General features: G+C 46.6%; 1 protein-coding gene across 1 annotated transcript in view; it reads left to right on the forward strand.

The window, feature by feature from the left end:
- The first annotated feature begins 1,479 nt into the window (after positions 1-1,479).
- The window catches only part of LOC114041531 (zinc finger protein 420-like), a 22,982-nt gene continuing 4,148 nt past the window's right edge, over positions 1,480-20,313 (forward strand). Inside the window, exons 1-5 of the mRNA XM_027860021.1 lie at positions 1,480-1,568; positions 10,258-10,334; positions 10,954-11,042; positions 11,674-11,800; positions 14,070-14,165. Of these exons, the coding sequence (XP_027715822.1) occupies positions 11,010-11,042; positions 11,674-11,800; positions 14,070-14,165 (256 nt within the window). The 5' untranslated portion in view covers positions 1,480-1,568; positions 10,258-10,334; positions 10,954-11,009. The remainder of the gene's footprint in view (positions 1,569-10,257; positions 10,335-10,953; positions 11,043-11,673; positions 11,801-14,069; positions 14,166-20,313) is intronic.

A 20,313-nucleotide genomic window follows, 5' to 3' on the forward strand; every position in this document is an offset into this window, starting at 1 on the left:
CTTTCTCTGCCTTATACATAAAATCCTTCACTGTTGGACTCCAGCCCCACCTTCCAGACTGGTTACACATAATCTCCCCTCCTGCACTCTACACTCTAGCTAAAATGGGCTATTCCCCCATAGAAGACATGCCACCCTGTGTGCCCCACCTTTGCATGAGCTGTCAGTCCTGAGTAAATACATTCCTTCCTCACCCCCCCCCCCCCCCCGCTTAGAACCCCAAGGTCCATCAAAACTCAAATCAACTGTCATTTCCTGATTTTTCCCAATTGTTACTGTCACCACCAGGACTGTGATTACTGATCTTGCATACACTTTAGATTCACTTGTGTAAGGGGTAGATAATTGAACTCCCCCTTCCCCCCTCAGCTAGGTTGATACAGTCATAGGATACAATCAGGTATCACAAGGTGTCAGTTAATATGTAACCAAGACCTGGTGATGATCCCTTTACAAAGTAGGAACACTTTTCTCTACTGGCATCAAAACAAGGCTGATCATTGGCTGGGCTAAAAACTGGTCACAACCCTGGAGGCTTTGAAGTGGTCAGAGTTGTAGACAACTGGAGAGAGTGCACAGAAATCCATCTGCTGGGACCAGATCCCTGGAAATAAACAGTTCTTAGCAGGGAAGATGGGATTCTCTGTTCTCCCATCCTGGGCCACGTAAACTCAGTGATGTGCAACCCAGCAGGAAACACTCCTGGTCAGGAAAAAGCTCCATGCACATACTCCATCCAGAACCCCAGCAAGACTGGCAAAGGCATTCAAGAAGCTTCAAGGAGAAGGACCTCTGGCAGCAGAGAAGAGAGCCAGCTATGGACTCAACAGAGGACAGTCCCCAGCAGTGCGGGGTCAAGCTGTGGGGAGGTGAGGACTCTGGGAGTCGGGCTGAGACGCTGTACCCTGGGTGGACAGCGGTGGGGGAGGGGAGGGAGCACCCCCATCATGTTGCCAGGATGGATCGCATGGAGTCTGGACGGGACTAGGGGAGAGACTGGAGGCAGGGAGACCCCAAAGGAGGCTGCTGCCCTAGTGCCCGGGAGGGGTGAGGAGAGCCTGCCCAGGGGCTGCCAGGCGCCTCCAGTGACGGTGAGAGCTGGCGTTCCTGCGGCCGAAGGGGCCTCGCACCCGGCTCCCCAGGCCCTCCCTGCAGCGCTTGGTGCTCTTCTAAAGGAACGAGCCGAAAGGACCCGACGCCCTCTGGGGCCTCGCGGCTCAGCACGTGGCCGCCAGGTGCGGGCGGGAGCGCCCCCTGTGTGGACTCCATTTCCCAGAATGCCAGCGCCGTGACGTCACTCACGCCGCAGCATCTCCTATGGCTGCTGCAGAGCCCCAGGGTATGCTGGGAATCTAGAAGTGCGCAGGCGCAACTTCCCAAAGGACTGCACGGTGTGTTCAGCCCTTTGTTCTTGGGCCCCCCCCCCCCGGGGGGGGGGGGGGGGGGGGGGAGGGGCGGGGGGAGTCAGTGCGCAGGCGCGGCCCAGGCTCCCAGAAGGGCGGGGAAGCCCCTCCTCCACCTTACCCCCTCCCCCAGGGGCGCCAGCAGACACACAGGACCCTGCTTGGGTTAGTGAGTGTGGGAGTGTCCGTGCAAGCCTTTGCGCGTGTGCCAGAGGGAAGGGGTGGGACGAGTGCGCGTGTGCATGTGTGCATGTGTGCAAAGGTGTGGGATGGGGAAGGGGCTGGGGGGGTGTCTGAGGTTGTGTACATATGTTCGACCAACAGTGTGATTGCTTGTTCTAGTGCTTGTGACGGGAGGAACTGGGGACTGGTGTGTGCATGGGTGCAAATGTGTGCAACAGGGGGAGGGGTTGGAGGTGTCTGCGTGTGCATCTGGTTATCAGAGTATGATTGCGTGTGGAAGTGTGTGTGACAGTGCAGGGCCGGGGGGGGGGCCGATGAGTGTGCAAGTGCGCAAATGCGTGAGAGGGTAAGGGAGGGGGGTAGTGTCTGGGTGTCTGCGTGTGTTTGTCCAAGAGTGTGGTTGCACAGGCAAGTGTGTGGCAGAGGGAAGGGGCTGGGGCTGCTGAGTGTTCATGTGTATGCGGGAGTGGCTGCTGTGTCCCTGAGTGTGTTTGCAGGTGTGTGTGCGTGGAGGGGGCGAGTGTCTTGAGTGTGTGTGCTTATGTTATGTTTATCCAAGAGTGTGATTGCACAGGCGAGTGTGACAGAGGGAAGGGGCTGGGGGCTAGGGCGTATGTGCATGGAATTGTGTGTCTGAATTGTGTATGATTGCACGTGCGTGCGTGCGTGTGCTTCGATGGGGGAGGTGCTGGTGCTTGTGCATCTGTGTTTGACAGAGGCGGCTGCTGGGGTCCCGGAGAGTCTGGGGGAGCCCCCAGCTTTGCATGGGTTTCTCACCTGCTCCCCAGGCTGCCCCGTGTGATTGGGGGGAGGAGCTGCTTCTTTGGGGAACCCTAGGAGCTGAGCCAGGCCCCGAGAGGGAGCGGAGGGAGGGGTAGGGCTGGCCTTTGGGGTGTCACCACTCCTTGGGGACCCCCTCCCCAGCCAAAGAAACCACACCAGCCCCCCCCAGCCCCAGCTTCCTTTACTGTAAGAGGAGGGGAAAAGCCCCACGCGGTCGTGGGTGTCACAGGGCCTGGAAGTCCTGCTGGAGGCAGGGAGAGCTCAGGCCTGTCCAGTGTGGCCCATGGGGATCAAGAGCCCCGCTGGGGGAGGAGTTCCCCAGAACCCCTCTGCAGGCTCAGAGCAGGAGGGAGCACTCAGGATGATGTCATTAGGACTCCCCTTCCTGACCCTGGGGGAGAGGCTTGGTCCTTGTGGAGAAATACTGAGACTTTTTACATTGCTGCCACTTTCCAAATGAACCAGCACAACCTGGGGAGGGCCGAGGGGTTAGTGAGCGTGTATTAAGTGCTTACTGTGTGACCTCAGTCAGTGAGCATGTATTAAGTGCTTACTGTGTGCCCCTCACTGTGCTAGGGATGCATGTGCCAGCAAAAAGAAATAAAGTCTCTGTCCTTGACGATCATGCATTCTGGGGTTGGGGGAGAACACCTGGAAAGACAGAGGAAAAGGGGAAGACAAGAAGGAGCCCTTGTAAGGGCCCGGTGGCCTGTGGGGAACGAGGGACAGCTGGGCTGGGCCCTTCCCCCAGTGAGAGAATGGGCCAGAGGGGCTGAGGCGTGAAGATGTAGTGAGAGAGTGGGGGACGGCTGGGCTGGGCCCTTCCCCAGAGTGGACGCTCAGGTCAGAAGCCCCCAGCGGGAGAAGCAGCCACCATTAGCAGGCAGGAGGCAGCCTGGGATGCGTGTGAACACACACCTTGTCACTAGCTCTGACCTTGGGCACAAAAGAGACGTCACCACATTTCCCCAACACCAGCTTGTCGCCCGTTTCCAGATTCTCCTACCACCGCCATTACCCAGTAGCCTCTCCTCCTGGGAGTTTCATTCAGTCCACATTTTTCACCTGGTCCCATTTCTGGTAGTTGTCGTCTGCTAACCTCGGTGGTGTTCTCCTTTGTTTCTCCCTTACTTCAGTGCCAGGCCCAGGGCCTTTCTCTGCACCTCAGCATACGTAGAGATGGTCCACGTTCTCCTCACTGCCCATGACCTTCTCCTCCGCTTCACCAAAGCTGCTCAGATGCATGTTCATGCCCTTGGTCTTGCTACCACCCACAAGTGTTCCGCTTCAATCCTCATGGACTCCTAGATTTCTTTATCTGATTAGACTCTTAGCACTTCTTCTTTCCCTCTGCCTTATGGGTGTTAACCACATTCTTTGTCCTCAGTGTGACCTCCAAACCCTGGACCTTTCACTGCATTCCCTCACCATCCTTCCTTTTCTTGACCTCTTGGCCAATCATTTCAAGTTTGTATGAGCATCTCATCTCTTGTTCCGTTGTCTATCACCCATCATGCCTTGCCGACCCCTGACCTCGGATTACTCTCACCATCTACCATCTGGACTGCCATTCACATGTAGCAGAATGGTGCTGGAGAATGGCACAAAAGTGTGATGACTGGGTCACCTGTAAATTTAGGTTACCCGTCTCTACTGGGCTGTCACTGAAACAATGCAAGTAATTATTCTTCCAATGCGCCACCTTCACAGTATCTACTCCAAAATTTTCCTTCCCCTTTAAAACTTCATAGCAACATTCCCCACAACTTCTTAATTGAACAACTTCTCTCTTCCTTCTAAAAAAAAAAAAAAAAAGTGAATGCTTCACCAAGGCCTCCTCTTCTCTCTTCATCCTCATCTCATGTTGCTCAGAAGTCTTCTGCAGATGTTGCCGCCATTAGTCCTGTCTCACAGGAAGAAGTAGCTTTCCCCCTTGCCAAGACAAACCTCTCTAGATGCACAAACAATCCTATTCCATCCCCTTTTCCCCAGCAGATGGCCTCATCTATTATCCCCTTTTGTCAATAATCTTCAGTCTTTCCCTGTGTACTGGCTCCTTCCCAACAGATAACTTTGTACTGCGCGCAATCATTTTGCTTCCTCAAAAAATGCCCAGTTGATCAGTCTGCGTCCTAGCTAGCGATCACCCTTTTATCTCTCCTTCCTTTTATAGCTAAAGTCTTTGAGGGGGACGTCTATAATTTGTAACTCCAGTTACAACTGAGAAGCATCTGTCAGATGTAGAGGAGGAGAACCAAGAAGGAACAGTGTCCCAGAGAAACTGGAGAGAAGGGAGTGTCAGGGAGAAGAGAATGATGGACAGAAAGTTCAAGAAGGAAGATGATTGAGAAAAGGCCTTTGGATTGAGCAGATGATGGATCCTTGATCTCTATGGAGAGAGCCGTTTTGGTTGAATGGTGAGGTCAGAGGTCAGATTGTGGAGAGCAGACAGGAGGGTGAGGGAAGAGCAAGTTGGAGGCACCTGTCTGAGTCTTCTCAAGGTGTTTCACCACAAAAGGCAGGAGGAATGGGATGACCCTCAGTCCGGATGCACGTATCAAGTGAGGGTTTTGAGGATGAGGGAAATTTGCAGCTGAGACTGGAACTTAAACCCTGTGCTGAGCATGCTCTGCCCTCAGCACTAGAAGGTCTTTCTACATTGCACTTTCAGTCCTTTTCTTCAGATTCTTTTGTGATTTTATCCTTTTCACCTTGCTGACCACAGACCAACTTTCTACTGTTCTGTACCGACCAGTTTACACCCACTATCTCATGGTCATTTTCTGTAAATGTCATTTGCTAAGCTGAAAAATAGCTTTGCTCCTTTCAGTTGGACCCATGTCATTTTCAGTGTTTTGCCCAACTTTTCTTCTTTTCTATTCAGATCCAAAGATATTATGCCATTTCCTGTACATATACTAAAGATTCATGTTGTCATTAAGTGTTGGAGGAGAGGGGAGAACCTGAAAGTGTCCACAGGAAGCAAGGAGTTGTCCAACTCCCCTGCCTTGACAGTAAACCAAGGAGAAAGGGTGGAAGTGTATCCAGCACTGGAGAGGGTGGCCAGGGAGGCTTGTCAGCAGGGAAGAGCCAGGTTTCGGGGAGAGCTTCTTGATATATGGAGTGGGAAAGGAATAGAATTAAGATAAAGGGAAGCTTGTTGCCTATAGAACCGGCATTCCAGGAGGCACAGTGGAAGGGCTGGATGTAGTTAGGTTGAAACTTTGGGGGAGGAGGCATGAAAAGGAGAGGAATGAGGAATCAGGTGGTAGGGAGTGTAGAATAGGGTTTGGAGCTCTTCTTTTTTTAAATGGAAATCCATGAAGCGCTTCCTTGTTTCTAGCTCGGTGCTGAGGAAGATACAAATACCCAGGGAGTACGAAATAAAATTAAAATATTCCTCGTGCTCCTGGAGCTTACCTTCCAAAGGAGAATATTGGATTTATGTTTGAAACTGAGGTAAACTTAGGTAAATAATCAAAGCAGCATCAGTTACTCGTGGTGACTTGTGTAACTGTTAACAATGTAAGTCAGACTGGCAGTCTCAGTAAAGCCAGAAACCCCAGTGAGAAGGAGAGGACCCGCTTTATTGACAAACAAGATAGAAAGGGTCTTGGCAGTCCTGGAACATTATAGTTGGTTTACTGAGAAATGTGGGTTGGCATTCAGGCAAGACCAATCATGTCCCTCTCTGATCATTAAAGGAATATTCATTGTTTTAATGTTGTCTGCATTGTTTTATGGGCCTCATCTGCACCTGAGGCTATCGGAGGCACGTGAGACCCTTCTTAGTTATACAAGGACAGGCCAGGATGGACCATGTATCTTATGGAAATATGCCACATCACCTTGGAGGTCTTCAAAGATAGCAAACCAATGTCCTGGAATTTTCCCAGGAGCTAACAGTATGATAGATAGCAGTTTTTCTCTTTAATTATAACTGTAAACTAACTCAGAGGGAAGGCTGAATTCCTGAGCTCAACTCAAGGACATAGAAAAGTGGTTTAGTCAAATGCAGACTCAATTATAAAAATCAATGCAGCCTAAAATAAATTATAGTATCAATATGGTAGGAACTTAAGGGAATATTAATTTTGATCTTTTCAGTGGGCAAGGAGGGGTCCTTTAGTTGGAAAAACTACTGGGCTGGGGAGTGGGGCCCCAGGGCATAGATTGACAAACCTCATCCAAAAACTGGAGTGGAATTAGATTTGCTCTTGATTGTTGTAAGCTGAATTGGAGAAGGTTTTCTGAAGGGTTTGAGGTAACAAATGAAGCCAAAACAATGAATGGTCAGGTCAGGCTGGGTGTAAGAAACCTCCTGAGAGTGGAAATTGAAGTGATCCTTGAGGGCTGAGGCTTTCCTAAGCAAATGGTCCATAAGAAGTCAACAGCAGGAGGACTGCAGTCCCTGGGAGCCAACGGCATGGGTGGGGCTTTACTCTCTACCCCTATTGGCCGACCCCAAACTCCTTTTGCAGCATCTTCCCATGTGACTTCTTGACCCTCTGCTTGATTGAAATTCCTCCCACCAGAGTTACCAGTGACCCTTCTTTTCACATAACCTTTAAGGGCTACATAAATGCTATTCATATTAAGTTACAAGTCAACACTGTCTGAAACTACATACACCACATTACATGAATTTTCCAGGTCCTTGGTAGCCCTAGCAGTATTTAGCCCATGTAGATGTGTTGGGGGCTGGGAGTAGATTCCTCAGCTAAAATGTACTGGAAGGCCTTTTGAACTGAGAAGGGAACATTACAAATTAATAATCAAATGACATAGCATTAAAATTAGTTTTCCTCAAACAGGTTACAGACAGGTTCCCAGTCACACAACAGTGTGACATACTCTATCAGTAGATGATAGACATATGTGTGTCCCAATTCCACAGATGACAAAGAGATAGTCTCTTTTTCCTGAGCTACATGAAATAGAGCATGGATAAGATCCCTGAGGTCTTGTAGGAAGGCTGACAAAGAAGTTTGGGTAAGATCAGGTCAGGGCACATAGATACCAAAAGAAAAAGGATGTGAATTTAGGGTTAGGGTTAGAAAGGTCTGGTACAAAGGACAGTTACACCAGTCCAAAGAAAACAGTATCTGCTTGATTAGACAGGAGGTTAACCAACATTTGCTTAACCCTTTGTGCCTTCTTAGACGGAATAACAGCACAGTGAGTGAGTCTGTGAGTTTTAAAGTGATTGGGGGAAGGGAGGTTCTGAAGGGGACATTCAGCACATTGATATAAAAACAGCCAGTAGAGCATCAAATGGAGTCACTTATGTTTTCTCAAAAAATCACTTTTGACAACCATTATCCACCTGCTTTATGAAAGCCTCAATGGTAACTATTAGGAATATGAGTGCAAAAGATGTGATTGTGTTTCCCAGAATGAAAGGAGGAAAGAAATTAGGAGGCAGTGGCATAAAGATGGTCAGAAAGCAACAGGCAGGGAATAAGGGTTGGGCTGGTTGAGAACTCTCTCCAGACAGGAGAGCAGGGCTTCTGGGTGAGAGCTGAATTAAGCAGGAAGCCTGGCATGAAGGTGGCATCAAAGACTACATCCTGTTCTTACAAGGCTAGTCAGAGAAGGGAGGCCATCTGACCTTTCTGACTTCCTGGTTCAGACCTACCTGAGACCTGCAAACACAGGATTTCTAAGAGATTGTTATCTCAACTAAAAGGACTGCCACTTTCAGTTACGAGGTCTGCCAGAAGGAAGAGTTTGTCTAGGAAGGTGGGCCATGTGGGAAGCAGAAGAGGCTGTAGGAGCCTCAGTGGGCCAAGCCTCTTCCAGGAGGGTCCAAGAGGCCCTCTCTGCCTGTGGCCTGAGGCCCCAGGATCATGCTTTTCCTCCATTCACACTCAGGGCCAGGGACTCAGGCCCCTGCCCTCCTCTCTGCCCCTATTCCTGGTCTCCATCAGCTGCAATGCCATGGCCATGGGAATGACCCCTCTTCTGCTTTAGCCTTCTCTTAGTCCCCCACAGGGCTGGAATTCTGAACCATCACCCACCAGGCTGGTTATCCCTTAGAGTGCCTTCTCCTTCACCTGTCCATCACCTCCCACTCTCCCTCCCTCTTCCTGTCCTGGGATTCTTCCTCCTTCTGAGTAGAAAGACTGCCACAATAAAACTTTGGCAGTAGACTAACCCAAAGTAGTAGGCCCTATATTTTGAGATTCTGACAGCAAATGACTCTTGGAAAAATTGAGATTTTATATGATATCATTTGTAAATGTAAATCTAGTTCTGATGGGACTGAGTTTGCCCTAAACTAAATTCTAATGCAGTCACATTTAAAATCACATATGTGCTCCTCTTAGGATAATTGTGATGTTTGACCCTGTATAGGTAGATCACACCGTCATGCAAAATACACTTAAAATTTGACATTAAGGCAATATGTTTAGAAATGATAAAGATAAGAATTAAAAGCATTATTGGATCAAAATGACTCTATACTGGAATCTCAATGCAATCAGTCTAGAGTGTCAAATTGATAAATGGAGAAAGTGATTTTCTATGTAAGATAATTCAGAAATCACTCAACTGAATTGGTGTTATTTGATTGGCAATAAATTTTGTTTCACATCTGTTTTATCAAAGCATTAAGATTTGTTTTAAATCTGTAACATTGTTTATAATATTATGCTTCAAATTTTTCTTTTATTGTGATTTTTGGGAAACCATTGTATAAGAAATACTGTCAATTTGAAAAATTATTCCTAGAAACTTGTTTCCTTGAGAAATTCTTCTATTGCCCTGAATGATTTGAAATGATGAATTAAGTTGTTAGAGACTGTGGTACCAATGTTTAAACACTGTTATGTATGCAATTAGGTCTATTTTGCTTTAAAAAGAATAAGAAGAAGAACTTTCTGTTTGGGAAAAGTGCAAAAGACCCTATAAATTCTACTTAAGTGAGAAGTTCTTTGGAGACTTACCAGATGCCTTTAGACCTTTTCCTCGGGCAAGGTCATAAAATCTTGTTGGCCTGGAAAAGAAATTGCCGAAAAAAAAGTAATGAAATGGTGTAGGAAAATTATAAAATTCTACGTAGGATATCCCGCATTGCGGTTACACATCTGAGCCAACTCATTCTCAACAGACCCCAGCCATGCTTCAAAATGAGATTCATTTCTTGAATACAGTTGATATTACAGATCTTGGAATGCAGAAAATGAGAGAATGGCTGAGATCTCCATGATCTGGGGACTCATGGTAATTCAACAAGCATTGATTATGTGCCAGGCACTGTGCTAAGTGCTGGGGTGCAAAGCGAGGTGAAACAGCCCCTGTCCTCAAGGAGCTCACATTCTAATGGATTTAGTCACTTAAAGAAGTCAACAAGCTTTTATTAAAAATTGGTGTAAACTAAGCAACTCATAGGTTCTTGGGATTCTGAGATTGGAAAAAGAAAACAGGAGACAATTTGCAAATAACTATACACACACACACATACATACCTACTTCCATGAACAGAAGCTGGGACATACAGTGGATAGAGTTCTGGGCCTGGATTCAGGAAAACCTGAGTTCAAATCTGGCCTCATTCCCTTCCGAGAGAGTTGGTTTCCATTTTCCATACTGTAAAATGGTGGTAGTAGGACCTACATGACAGAGTTTTTGTTAGGATCAGATGAGATAATATTTGTAAAGCAGTTGTGCCTGGCACATAGTGGACACTTAATGAACATTTGTTTCCTTGTTTCCTACCCACAAAATATATATAAGGTAAACTGCAGGAAATCAGAGAGGGTGGGCCAAGAAATGCTTTTTGCAGATGATGGGGTCTTAGTGAACACTTGAAGGCCCCCCAGAGCAGGCTGGCTCAAAACCGGAGCCCTTGGAGCTGAGCTCTCTCTGCTTTCTTCCTTTGCAGCAGAGATTTCTTTGCCTTCCCTCACAGCCAAGATCTCTCTGCCTTTTGGAGGCCAGCTCTGAACGTGCAACTCCCAGGTAGGTCTGAGCAAGGACCCCTCACTGCGCCGGGCCTGCTGGCTGTCCTTCCCTTCGGCCTTATTTTTCCCATCAGACCTCTTGGTGAGTGTCCTGCAGTTATGCGGGGAGCAGGCTTCCCAACCAGGCTTGATTCTCCGGGATACTCCCTGCCCCTGCTATTTGTCAAGGCTCTCCATGACATCTCAAAGGTCTGGGGTGTCACCCCCGCCTTTACCATTGAGTCACAGTTGCCCGACCTTCATGTCTCACCCATAGTATCAGATGGAGGTAGAGCTCTGGGTCAGGGGCCATTGAGGCCCTGACTGGTCTCATCCCAGCTGGGATCCCAAGCCCCTTCTGCCTTTTAAGTATCTCTAGAAGGATGGAGGAAGGGAGGGGTAACAGAAGGGAAGGAATTCATGAGGGTGGAACATAGTCTTCATTTTCAAACCTTCTTTTCCTAACCTGACACTCCTTGCTGACCTCCCCTGGTTTGGAGTCTGTTCCCTGAGGGCAGGGCCAGGGGCTTAGTAACTACTATAGGACCTCACCCTCTATAAATTCCTGTGGGTCAGTCTCCTGCCTAGGAAGAGAAGAGAAAGACTTCTATCCCTCAGTGAGCCTTCTTCCTTTCCAGCTTAGCCTTCAGAGTACCAAGGCCTGGCCCAAGCAGGGAGCCTGGAGACAGAGGGAATGGCCCCTGGGACCCAGAGACCTCCACCTCAGGTGAGTGCAGTCCTCTCCCAGACCTGCCCAGCATCAGCCAACGTGGCCACTCAGTTCAGTCCAGATTGTGATTATTATTGTTTAAGAATCTTCTTTGTGTTTTCATCTAGATAAGTCTATTACAACCTTTTAGGAAATCAGCTAGATAATTTCTTTTTCTCTGTTCTTTTCTCAGTGATGGCAGGCAATTGCCCCCACCCTTGAATACGCAGCACTTGCCTGCTTCTCACAAACTCTGCACAGAATTTTCTTAGCATATCACTTACGACACTTCTGAGAAGGAGGAATTTCACATCACCTCTCCTTCTCCTTCACAGACTCTCATATCTCACTGACAGAGCGCCTACCTTCTCCCTGATTCCATAGGGAGAAGTATTTCGTAGTTAGACATTTCTCCAGTTTTTATTATTCCAGCAGGATTCAAACTTCCAATATAAAATGCTTTTCTCAACATTCCACTGGGCTGTTAATGACTATGGTTTCAAGGGTTGGCTCTGACACCCTTAAAGGCGATAGGAGTTTTGGGCACCTCCCCTCTGTGCCTCAGTTTCCTCCTGGAGGTTGATGAGGGTTGGACTAGATGAATTCTGGACTCTTTCAGCTCTAAGTCATGTGACTTTTGATGGTTTAGGAGTTGGTGACATTCAAGGACGTGGCTGTGAACTTCACCCAGGAGGAGTGGGGCCTCTTGGACCATTCTCAGAAAGAGCTGTACAAGGAGGTCATGCTGGAGAATGCCCAGAACCTGCTGACCCTGGGTAAGGACCATGTCCTCTGGTAACACTGAACCTGCCATCAAAGGAATGTCTTCATTCCCTCCCTAGAGTGCAGGGTTTGAGCCTTTATCAGTGATTCAAAAGGCAAAAGTGCTGGTCTCTCCACAGGGTCCGCAAGGTCTTTGTCAAATTCTGAAAATCAATGACCAGTGTCACAGAGGTCATAGGCAAAAAGCCTTCTTTATTCTCTTGGAAGAGGGAAACTAGACATGCGGGCCAGGGTCTTCTCAGGGGAGACCCAAGGCAGTGAGGCTAAACCTTGATATATATATAGTTGTGGCTACACAAAGAATCAAACAGTAAAGCATAACAGCAGCGGGGAGGCAAGGTTGCCTAGTGACAAAAAGCCTATTCATCGCAGGGCTTCATGTCCGGTCCTGCTGGTGCTTGCCTGAGCTCAGGGACCGTCAGTCCTGTGATTTGGCTGCAGCGTTCATCTAGGGGAAGAGCACAAAGGATTGTTGCCATACCAAGCTCAGGGCACAGCCTGCTTGCTGGGCCTTAGCTCTAGAAGACAGGGTGTTTCCTGATAGTAAAAAGAGAGGAGTGGAAAGAGGGGTGGTGTTGGGAGGGGATCCTGACATCTTTGAATTACATGACAGGAAGCTGGGACTTTACTTGGTCACTCCTGAAATTGTCTCTTTCCTGTTTTATGTAGCTTGAGTTTTCTCAGATGTGGAACTAATCTCAGACGTTATCTAGTCTAACCTCTAACTGGACGTGAATTTTGTTTGCAAAATCTCAGAAGACTGCTCATGCAGCTTTTCCTTGAAGGTGGGCAGTGAAGGGAACCCTCTGCCTTCCAAGGCACCCCTTCCTCTTGGGGAGGGGTCTAGACTTCAGAAAGGTCTTCTTGCTAACAGGCATCAGTCTCGAGCTCCTTGCTCCTAAACCTGCCGGGTATAGCAAGTGTCTCCTTATTCTCCTTCAAATTCCAGCCCAGATGGTGGGAAAGGAAGGGAAGGGACTGAGCATCACTGCACACCTTTCTGTGTCCCAAACTGGGCAAAGCGCTTTAGAATTATAATCATTTGATCCTCACAACATCCCTGTGGGTTTGGTACTATTATTATCCCATTTCTTAGTTAATGGGACTGAGGCAAACAGAGGTAACATAACCTTCTGGTTATGTGAGGCAGTGCCCATTCAGTGATTAGAGCTGTTGAAGAAGTGAGTCAAGAGATGGCCCTTTTAATTAAAAAAAAAAAAAGAGTGAACATAAATAGTGATTGTTTCTCTTTGGCCAGCAAGCCTGAGGATCTACCTCTCCCAGTTTGATTTTTTTTTTTTAATGAACTGAATGGATACTGCCTCACTCAAAGTGAGAACTCTGGAAAGACCATGGCTTAAAAAGGCTAAGGTCGGGGCAGCTAGGTGAAGCAGTGGATACAGCACTGGCCCTGGAGTCAGGAGGACCTGAGTACAAATCCAGCCTCACACACTTGACACTAGCTGTGTGACCCTAGGCAAGTCACTTAACCCAATTGCCTAAAAAAAAAAAAAAGGCTAAGGTCTCCCACTGCCTCTTGGGCCATCTCCAGTTGTCCTGATCTCTATCTGGCCACCGGACCAGATGGCTCTAGAGGAGAAAGTGAGGCTGGTGACTTTACACAGCCCTCCCTCACTTAAATCCAATTCAGTGCAAGTCATGGCATCACCTCCCGATGTCATGGTCCTCTTCAAGGATGAAGGGCAAACCACAACCTGTGAGTAGTCTGAGCTGCCTGAATGGGGATCCAGCTGGCTAGCTCCAGTTGGGCAATTCAGCTCATCCTCTCCTCTCCCAGAATGGGGTATCATGGCCTTACCTGACTGTGTTCTGCCCAAGGAAGGTCCATTTTGATGGCTGAAACCTGCCTAGTTATCTTGGGGTTCACTGGCTAGATTTCATTCCCAAAGGCCATGCCTTAAACCCAGTTCACTCTGGGTCACATCGATTAGACAACAATAGGTCCCTGCTCAACACCACTCAGACTTGTTACCACTACAGTAAGAGCTGCCCCTAATTTCTAGATAATGGAAGCTATGGAATGCATCCATCCTTCTGTGAAAGGTGAAAAAGGATGGAATTCTCCGCATGATCTCTGCCCCCCTCCCAAGATCCTAACAATCAATAGCATAGAAAAAATCTTTGAGGCATTCTGGGAGCGGTCCTGTGCTTACCTCCTTGCCTGTGTGTCCTCTTTCTCTAATGAGGACTGAGTGGTATATTTCTCTCTATCCTCATCCCTTCCTTATTCTATACTCCCAGGGCTTCCAGTGCCTAGAGAAGATCTGATCTCCCCTTTTCATCAAGGAGGAACACCAGGGACGCTAGGGCAAAAAGGCCCAAGGAACTCCTGGCCAGGTGAGTGAGATGAAAGCAGGGGTGTGAGGCCTATTATCACAAGAGGCATCAATGTGTTGCAGTGAAGGAAATGCTAAGGACTTGGGGGCAGGCAGACCTGACTTGGAATTTGCTTTTGGACACAATTCAGCAGTGGGATCCTGGGCAAGTAACTGAACCTCTGAACCCCAGTTTCCTTTTCTGTAGTAGAGGAGAAGGGGTCAGACTCCTTAGCCTTTCAGTTCCCTTCCATTAATAAGTCTGTGATCCTCCGAGAAGTCATTGTTTGGAGCTTTGGGGCATGGGACTTTCCTGAAGGCATCTGAGAAGGGGCTGAGGCTGTCCAATGTGAACTCTTTCCTAGGCTTTATTCAAGTGCATAAGTAGTAAGCACCTACTATGTGCCAGACCCTGTTCTGAGTGTCAGGGATACAAAGAAAGGAAGGGGACAAGCCCTGCTCTCAAGGACTTCCCATTCTAGTGGCAAGACAACATGCACACAACTGTGTACAGACCCCATACATCCAGGATAAATTGGAGCTAATCAAGGGAGGGAAGGCACCAAGGCTGAGGATTGGAGAGGACTTATTGTACAGTGAGGGGTTTTAAGTGGGACTTCAGGGAAGCCAGAGTGAGCATGAGGGGCAGTCAGAGAAAACATGGAGTCGGGAGGGGGAGCGTCCTGATCAGGGAACAAAGAGGAGGCCTGTACCGCTTCTCATCACACATGTGGAGGGGGAGTGAGGTGAAAGAAGACTGGGGGGCAGGAGAGAGGCAGATGATGGAGGGCTTTAAGAGCCAAGCAGAGGATTTTATATTGGGTCCTGGGAATCGGGAGCTAAGGGAGTTTGTGGAGCAGGCGGTGACATGATCAGAAGTGCACTTTAGGAAGGTGAATTTGACAGCTGGATGGAGGATTGAGTGGACTGGAAAGATACTTGAGACAGTGAGGCCAACCAGCAGGCTCTCAGAATACCTCGGGTGTGAGGTGATTGGGGCCTGAACGTTGGGAGAGGAGGGGACGTGTGGGAGAGATGTTACAAAGGCAGAGTCAATAAGACTTTCCCCGATGTTGAGTATGGGTGGATGTGACTGTCTGAGGGATGATGATGAGTGGTGACACCTAGGTGACGAGCCTGGATGATTGGGAAGGTGGTGCCCTGGGTAGCAAGAAGAAAATAAGGAGGCAGGAGAGCTTGGGGAAAGACAGTGAGTTTAGTTTTGGGCCACGTAGGGGTGGAACCAGGAGAAAGTATTGTCACCAAAACCTAAAGAGAAATGAGTATCAAGGGACAATTGACTATCCATCTCAAAGGCTGCAGAGAGGTCAAGAAGGATGAGAATTGAGGAAAATCCACTGGATTCAGCAATTAGGAAGTTGTTGGTCACTTTGCAGAGAGCACTTTCAGTTGAGCAATGACATTGAAACCTGGAGTGCGGAGAGTTTTGAAGAGAAGAAGATGAAAGGAGTGTGAAACACTAATTGTTGATGGCCCTCTCTAGGTATTTAGCCATGAAAGGAAGAAAGGATGCAGGTCAATGTCTAATGGGGATGAATGGACCGTGTGAGGCTTTTTTCAGGGTTGAGGACACATGGTTTTATTTATGGCAGCAGGGCAGGGATCAGTAGAAGGAGAGATTGAACATTTGTGGAAGAATTGGGGTGGTACAGGAGGGAATATGCTGGCTGGGAGATGGGATGGACTGAGATCATTAAGGCATGTAATAGGGTTTGCCTTGGCCACCATAATGGCCATCTATTCATGGGAGACCAGGGCAGTGGAGGAAAAAGAAGACATCTGACTCATTTGAGATGAGGAGGAGATAATAAAGGTCTTGATAAGTGTCTAATTTTTTTTTAGTATAATATGAGGCCAAGTGTTTAGGTGAGAGTATTGGGGTAAGCAAACCAAATGAAAGAATTGGGGAAGAATAGAAAGATTTGGAAAAGCTCCTCCTGATAGTAGGAAAAGACAGAGATGTCAAAGGACTGCCTCGGCACAGTGAGGGCCCCCTGAGATCATATAACCTAAATTTGTAGTGGGTGCAGACAGCCCAGTTTCACGATTTTCTCTGTCTCTGTGCAACATCTTATGGGTAGCTATGGAAACCACTGCCTTACTGTAAGTAGTAATAAAAGGCTGAGGTTTGTACAATTCATCAACCCAAGGTTCTTTTCCTGGTTTCTACGGCCCAGTCTTTGTCTCTATTCTCAGAAAATAAACAGCAAGATATGGAGGTGACCACTCTAAGGTCAGGGAGTTGGGAGGCAGAGACTCCCAGGCATCCCATAGAACCAGACCCTCTGGGACCTTAGAACCCTTTGGGACCTCCAGTATTTGGTCTTGTTAGGACCCATTGGGTTTAGAACCAGACAAAGGTAACTCCTTGTAGGTGATAAGGGATGAGAAAGAGACACAAACAGAGTTGAGGAGAGAGCCCCGAATCCAGGGAATGGGGTAGTGTTTGTGAACTGGTATCAGCCCTGGGCCCAGTCAGTCCGTCAATGCAGATACAACATATAAATGCCTGCTATGTTCTAGGCCCTGGATAAGCCTGGGAAAACAAAGGAAGGTAAAAGGCATTCCCTGCTGTCCACAGCTCACCATCTAGGCTACACACATGGAGATGGTTTAGGAATAAGCTACAGATTATAAGCCTCACTCTTAGCTGAGCCAGGCAAAAAAAAAAAAAAAAAAAGATAGAAATGCATCAAGTTCAAGGGGGAAATAAGTGAACAGAAGGAGAGAGAAGAAGAGCAGTTTAAGAAGGAGAGTAGAGCTGGTGAGGAAGTAGACAAAGTCCCAATAATAATGATAATAAGAACTAACATCCATATAGGGCCTGGTAAGTGTGGGCCAAAAAACTCCAGTTTGTAGCAGAAGTCACTTAGAATTCCAAACAAGATTAATCAATTTATTAGGGAGTCCCAGAGTCCCTAATTAATTGGCCCAAGATCTTCCTCACGCTCAGGGACTCCTATTGCTTGAGGGTGACCAGTATTTACCCAAATTGAGAGCACACTAAAAATGGAAGAAATAGTACAATTTCCTGATTGGTTGAGGAGCATATCCATAATCATAACCACTTTGTCAACAGGAATTTCACAGGTCATGAGACCTTCCACATGTCATCAACTCCAGGTTATCTCTGCTGGGGCTTTCCAGAGGTCCTAAGAACCTTCCACAACATCTCAGGGCCTTCCACAAGTCCTAAGATCCTAGTGTTTGACCAACAGTATCCTAGGGTCCAAGGAAATTGTGGTTTTGAAGCCAAGGTGGCTAGGGAGAGAACAGCATTGATTCAGAGGGGTAAGGAGGTATCGTACCAGCAAATGAACCTTATTACAGCATGTTATAGAGTTGGGGTGGAGGATGGGGAGCCCTTACAGCAATTCTACTATTACTACATTTCTAATAATATGAATCTAGCTGATAAATATAAGTAATATAATCGTCATGATGGGTTAATCATTTATATCTCTTATCCTAACAGCATTACCATACAGAACTAACTTAAACTTAATCCTGTTCTGCTTAATTCACTAGTACAATCATGGATACCTATCAAATCACAATAAACTGAATAAATACTGATTGATTTGACCAGGAGGTATCACATAAGGTGTCACGTAAGTGCCAAGCAATTTCCAAGTATTGTTTGATCCTCACAATAACTCTGAGAGGTAGGTGCTGTTATTATCCTTCTTTTATACATAAGGAAACTGAGGCAAAAAGAGAGGTACTGTGAGTTGCTCAGTGTCACACAGATAGAAAGTGTCTGAGTCTGGATTTGAACTCAGGTCTTCCTGACTTCAAGCATAGTGCTCTGTCCATTGTGCTGCCTGGCTGCCTTATGGTAGAAAATAGTCACACCATAAAGGAAGCTTCAAATAGGGGAGATAAAGAGATGACATACTTTTAAGATAGTGTTCCAGCCAGGCATCTGGGACTGGGATGGGAGGGAAGACAAGATGGGTAAGGAGTGGAGATCAGGGCATTTCAATGATCAGTGACTAGTATTCATTCCCTTTCCCTTCCCCCACCTACTGTTTTTTTTAAAGGATTGAAGCAGAAGTAAAAAAGAAAAATAATTAGAGGCTATCAGGGAGAAAACAATTAATTGTCATAAGAAAATGTGCGTGGGATGAATCCACCCATGAAAACAGAGGACAGGAGAATGCATTAGAAAGGAAAACCAGGCAGCATTTTGTGTATAAGAAAGAGCCTTGACACAGAGATTCACAAAGCATTATAGTGAAAGGTTGGCATTCCTTAATACCTTTTGGAACTGTGCCCCTGCACTCACTCTCCTGTCTGCCCTTTGACCCAGTGATAACTACTAAACCTGCAAAGGAATCACAGAAAAAGACCCACTTACTCAACACAAAAATTATAGCTGCTGCTTTTTGTTGTTGCAAAATCTGGAAACAAAGATGGTGCCCACGTATTGGGAAATGACTGAGCCAATGATGGTCTAAGAATATGATGGAAGATTATGGCGCCATAAGAAACAATGAAAGGCGCAGTGTCAGAGAAGCCTGGAAAAAATCATCTGAACTGATGTAGGGAGATGTGAGCAGAACCGGGAGAAAGGTTTATACTACCATGGCACTGATCAATGCGGGAACAACCATGACTCCAGAACACTAGTTCCTCAAATCTTTTTTTCAAGAACTTGTTTCGAGAACCCAAATCAAGTCTGTTGTGAAGCAACCCCCACCACCACAGTCTTTCATTCTACTCATAACATTTTAAATTTACCTATCAAGTGCTTACGGTAATGACTTGGATGAGTTTTATCCCCACAGAGATCCAAGTTAATGCTTTCAGTCCCCTGTGTAATTATAACATATAAAATTTTATTCTATTTTAAATTATGGAAGTTTGTTCTGGGGCTTTCTTTAAGAATTTTTTTTTTAATCTCATAAGACCTCCTACTTACTATTACCTGCAAGATTTCAGTTTCAGTTTATTTTAAGATTTTTTTAATAGAAAGAGCATTTTTAATAAAATACCTTACAACTTGAAAATGTTGAACATAACATATTATGTGAAATGAATTCCAAAGTTGAACTTTTTTCTGCGAACAAAAGTTTGCGCTATTTGGTTCAACACCTGACATACCCGATCTTTAATTTGGTTCTGCATCGGGTTGATTTCATACGATTAATAACAACAAATAGGATAATTACAACCAGCATTTCTATAGTACTTGCTTTGTGCCGGTAACTATGTGCTGAGTGCTTTACAGAGATTACCTCTTTTGATCCTCACAACAATACTGGAAGGTAGATACTGTTTTTATCTCCATTTTACAGTTGAGGAAACAGAGGCAGTCAGAGGCTAAATGACTTGTGAGGGAGTCTGAGGCAGGATTTGAATCTGGTTCTTCCAGACTGCTAGGCCCACCCCGTGTCCCCTGTGTTACCAGATGTGCAGAAAGCCCTTGCTTTACATAAATCCACATTACGTAAATTCTCCTCCTTGGGGGCAGCACCAGGGGTCCTATACTGAAGACACTGGAATAGCTCTGGCTGTTGGGTCCCAGCCCATTTGCAGGAATCATAGAGCCACAGAGGTGGCAGGTGGTGAGGAGAAAGGCTGCAGACCTATCCATTTACATCACTCAAGACCTGGCTGAATTTTGATTTATAACCAAAATATAGTGAGAATGTTCCCTCACACACGGTTGAATTTTATAAGCTGTCATGTTAAGAGATGGAAATTCATTTTTTAAGCCCCCAAACCAGTCAACAAAATGAATGGCTAGTTATTATATAAAAATTTTTTTTCCATTGGCTAATGACAAGTAGTGTATTAAATGATAAATGTAGCTGAAGTTGAATTACACATATTGCTTTGAATTTTTTTGTTTTTAAACCATTATATATATGTGTATCTATATGTGTATACACATGACCTTTGTAAGGAAAGAACTCTTCAGACATAACTTTCTTCTCTCTCCCACTGGCACACTGGCTGCCCTCTCACAGAAGCTCTGTGAGAAGACTGGCCTGGGTCACCAGCCAGCTCCTTTGAAAGTTTGCCAAGTAGAAGAACAACATAAGTAGGAGATGGGTTCAAATGTGAAAGCAGCCTTCGCACTGCACTGAGAGGCAATGGGAGGTCCGCGAGGCAGTGGGAGGTCCGAGAGGCAGTGGGAGGTC

Source organism: Vombatus ursinus, unplaced genomic scaffold (genome assembly GCF_900497805.2).
Source record: "Vombatus ursinus unplaced genomic scaffold, bare-nosed wombat genome assembly UNPS02014175.1, whole genome shotgun sequence".
In the NCBI taxonomy this organism is placed as follows: Eukaryota; Metazoa; Chordata; class Mammalia; order Diprotodontia; family Vombatidae; genus Vombatus; species Vombatus ursinus.